This window comes from Prosopis cineraria, unplaced genomic scaffold (genome assembly GCF_029017545.1).
Source record: "Prosopis cineraria cultivar Desert tree isolate PC_DT_omini unplaced genomic scaffold, ASM2901754v1 PC13, whole genome shotgun sequence".
Taxonomy (NCBI): Eukaryota; Viridiplantae; Streptophyta; class Magnoliopsida; order Fabales; family Fabaceae; genus Prosopis; species Prosopis cineraria.
The window spans coordinates 25,447,910-25,451,874 of record NW_026555344.1 but is presented as its reverse complement, the minus strand read 5'-3'; the positions used below and the strand labels follow the sequence as shown (position 1 = coordinate 25,451,874).

Sequence of the window (3,965 nt, the reverse complement as noted above, 5' to 3'; positions counted from 1 at the left end):
GTTTGTCACTGTAGGACATCCGACTTTTTAACTTTTTTATATTTTTATTTATTATTTTTTTGATATGATATACTAAAAAAGGTAAAAAATAATATGGACCTCGTAGTAAAAGAATTACAACTAGAATTTAAAAAATTAAATTGCTAACATGAAAATTATAATTAAAAATAAGTAAAATATTTTATCTATTTTTATCTTAATTAATGATACATTTCTTTTGCTTCTTAATATTTATATGAATATTTCTTAATATGAATAGTTATAAAATATAAAATTTTAATTTTTTCTATTTTTAAGATTTTATTTTCATTCATTTAACTAAGTGGAGGTCAAATGTGAGTGAGACCTGTAATTTAGATGAAAACCATTGTCAAACAAATTTTCATTTGTAAATGTTAAAATTTTAGATAAGATGTAAAAAATAATAAAATTTTTATCTTTTAAAAGATCAAATAAGATATATAGTAAAATTTGATATGGATATAATATTCTTATTGAAAATAATAAGTATTAGACATATAATAAAATTTATAGGGGATAACATCATTTAGATAAAAATAATTTTCTATTTAATTATTATTAACATATGGTAACAAATTAAAATATTTTGTAAGACCATATATAAGATACTTGCTCCATTAAAAAATGTAAAGTATTTTTAACAAAATTTTACCCTCTAATAAAATAGTTACTTACTTTTAAACTAACTGTCACACCCCAAAATAGGAGGTGATTGGCACAGGATGTGAACCAAATCATACATCCCGTAAGCCACAAATTTAAAGTTTATTTCATTTAATTAAAATATTTTTAATTTTACACTGTCATTTTAATACTATTGATATTAATCATTATAATAATTATTTCAATATTTTTGTAAAGATTTTGACAAAAACCTCCTCTAAAAATAAGATCTGCCAAAAATTCTGTATCACAAAAATTTTCCTTAAACATTATATCCATCAAGAGCTTGACTCCTTCCAGCCAGCAGACAAAATATATAATAAAACTAAAGATTATAATTATAAGTTATGTGGAGCACCTAATCATATATCTTATGTCATAATACATGAATTTCATATTTACATCTATAAGACATATTTAAAAAACAAACCTCCATTTTGTTCCGCAAACATCCATCATTAGTAAGCAAGACATACATCGTCAATTATGCTATCTGAGACCAAAATAATTTTTCAATGAATAACGTCCTAACAATAAATAATTGAACATAAAAAAATTAAACAATTATATAAGTTAAAGAGGCAACGATCTTTATAAAAAATTTAATAAACTTCAAAATAAAATAACTCTATAAAATTTTAAATAAAATCTCGAACCGTTAAAATCTCATAATAAATATTATTATCACTTGCTTGCAAATAAGCAAATAAATAAAATCAATAATTATAAATAATTTACTATTTAAAACCAATGGGATGTAAAATTACCAAATGATCAAATTCATATAATAGAGACTTATCATAACAATTAACAAATATGGACACACAGTCCACGAGGGTAGATAACCAAACGCAGCTCTCGCCACAAAATCAAATGTGGATACACAGTCCAAGAGGGTATGTAACCAAACGCAGCCAAAGCTACGAAACAAATGTGAACACATAGTCCACGAGGATACGTAACCAAACGCAGCTGAAGCCACGAAACAAACGTGAGTACGATGCTCACGAATAACCATCCCTCCATTCCAAGTGCGTTGGCCATCACACGGGACTAGCACCCCCTATACACACCTTGCTAGTTAGGTGTACCATCATGAGCCAGAGCTAATAGAACTGCCGTTAGCAACCAGTGCTCTGTATAAAATTCATTTTTAAAACCATTTTCAAATATACGAGAAAATCATCACTTTCAAGATATAGTTTTCATTTCCAAAATCAAACTTGCATGAATACTTTTAAGCATTAAAACTTGCCAGAATAAAATTTCATATCTAATGCTCATGCGTGCATTTATCGATAATAAAAAAAAATTTTAAAGTCAAACTCGCATGAATTATTCTCTGTATCAATTCAATATTTGATAAAATAAAAATCTCTTAATCAAAGTCCAAACTTGATTTAATTGATCGAATAATATTTCAAATTTGGTAAAGCTAATTTCTCAAAATAATGTTAATCAACAAATATCCAATAATCGCATTAATGCTATTAAAATGATTTCTAGAAAAACGTAATATTCTAGTAAAAGAAATTTTGATTTAAAAAAAATAATCAATTAGAATGCTATCCACTTACCTCCAATTTTCTAAAGCACAAGGTTCTCCTTTTACCACACTAATCGATTTTCTCTCCTTCCAAACTCCCTATATAATATATTAGAGTCTTAATAAACTTCTAACAATGCTTAAAACTCTCTTTCAACATTAACACATCTATATATATGTGTGTATGTGTCTATGTATATAATGATTATAGATTTAAAGCTTCAGAATCAAAATTTATATTAAAGTTTCTTTATGAACATAACTAGTTTTTCAAACCCCTCAAAAAGCCTTTGTAACATTCAAATCTCTTATCACACAATTTATCAACACCCATCCACGCCCAAGAATTCACCTAATTACAAGCCAGTTTCACAATAAAAATTCCTTAGCAATTTTGAATTTAGTTCATAAATTAATGACACCCACACTAACATACTTTTTACAAGAATTCATGAAATAGCAGGAAATATAAAATCAAGTAAAACTTCTTTTAGCAAACATTTGCCAAGCAACTCTTGTGCGTTAATTCTTAAACTCAAACCAAATTCCTTCTCCTTCTATTCCAACTCCCACAACTTGATAATAGATATATTTGAATCATACTTAAGCTTTCCAAATATGTATTCCTTAAAAGAAAAATCAATCTCAAGCACAAGGAATTCCTGATTCCTATCACCACATTTCATACGATTGAAGAAAAGAAAAGGAAATTTCCATAATTTAACCTACAGTACGCGCACACAGCAACTAAGAAGAAGGACTGAAGCTTCTCACCTTAGAATCACCGACGGCAGAAAAGGGAAAAAAAAACGACAGGAGCTGGGGAAAAGAAAATCATGAAACCATGGCAGCAACCACGAAGCAACACACAAACAGAGGGAAATTAAGGAGGAAGTTTCTTGCCACTCATGGTCTTCTATGGCCGCAAGCAAAATGAAGGAAGCTGTGAGTTTGACAACCCCCTGCCACAGCAGCCATCGGCAGCAACAAAATGCAGGGGAGGAAGAAAACGAATCTGAGTCAGAACAGGAGAGAAGAAAACAATAACTGACCAGCTTCCAACTCACGAATTCGGCCCTTATAAATCCTAGACCAGCTCCTCGTGTGCTCACAACTCTCAAATGGAAGAAATAAAGAAGAAAGAGAATCAGATCGCACCAATAACAGAGAAGGATGCGGAGGCTGACAGCAGAATGAGTGACCAAGAACCCGTTACCCGAACCACAGCACTCGCTTGCGTGACCGGCGACCCGAACAACGGTGAAGAGAGGATGGAGAAGCCAAGTGAGGGACCAACACTCTTTCATTCTCACGGGTCTAGAATTTTCGGAATGAAGGAAGAGAAGGAAGGAAGAAATAAAAGCACGTTTTGGTTTGATTTTCTCTTTCTTATATTCTTTTCTTTGTTTTCTTTGATAAGGCAAAAATGATAATTTTGTAGGGGTTGAAAAAAGTAAAATTTTCACTCTTTATATAAGAGCATTCAAACCTTACTCTTAAAGCTGACATCAATAATAATTATCATTGAGCCATTAGTTACCTTAATAAATTTACTTCAAAATATATAAATATAATCAAATTACCTTATAATCATTTTTTTCAAGCTTTCGAGTTATTATAATTATTAATTCTAATTTTACAATTATATTTTGGGTCGTTAAACTAACCGTATCTTTTCATATTTGTCCCTATTAAATACTCTCTAATAATTATAAAGTTAATATCAATAGGGGTC

The 3,965-nt window shown here is 29.5% G+C and overlaps 1 protein-coding gene across 1 annotated transcript; it reads right to left on the bottom strand.

Annotated features, from left to right (window-relative positions):
• Positions 1-1,491: 1,491 nt before the first annotated feature.
• On the bottom strand, positions 1,492-3,537 carry LOC129290375 (uncharacterized). Its single transcript, XM_054927131.1, has 2 exons — positions 3,005-3,537; positions 1,492-1,820 (listed from the first exon to the last, which is right to left on the bottom strand). The coding sequence occupies exons 1-2, from the start codon at positions 3,535-3,537 to the stop codon at positions 1,778-1,780; spliced, it is 576 nt and encodes a 191-aa protein (XP_054783106.1). The 3' UTR covers positions 1,492-1,777.
• Positions 3,538-3,965: the final 428 nt, after the last annotated feature.

Excerpts from the sequence above, each read along its gene's own strand:
- LOC129290375 (XM_054927131.1), bottom strand. The coding sequence starts at position 3,537 with ATGAAAGAGTGTTGGTCCCTCACTTGGCTTCTCCATCCTCTCTTCACC. Across the intron at positions 1,821-3,004 it reads CTGCCGTCGGTGATTCTAAG|AGCACTGGTTGCTAACGGCA; the intron begins GTGAGAAGCTTC and ends AATTTTATACAG.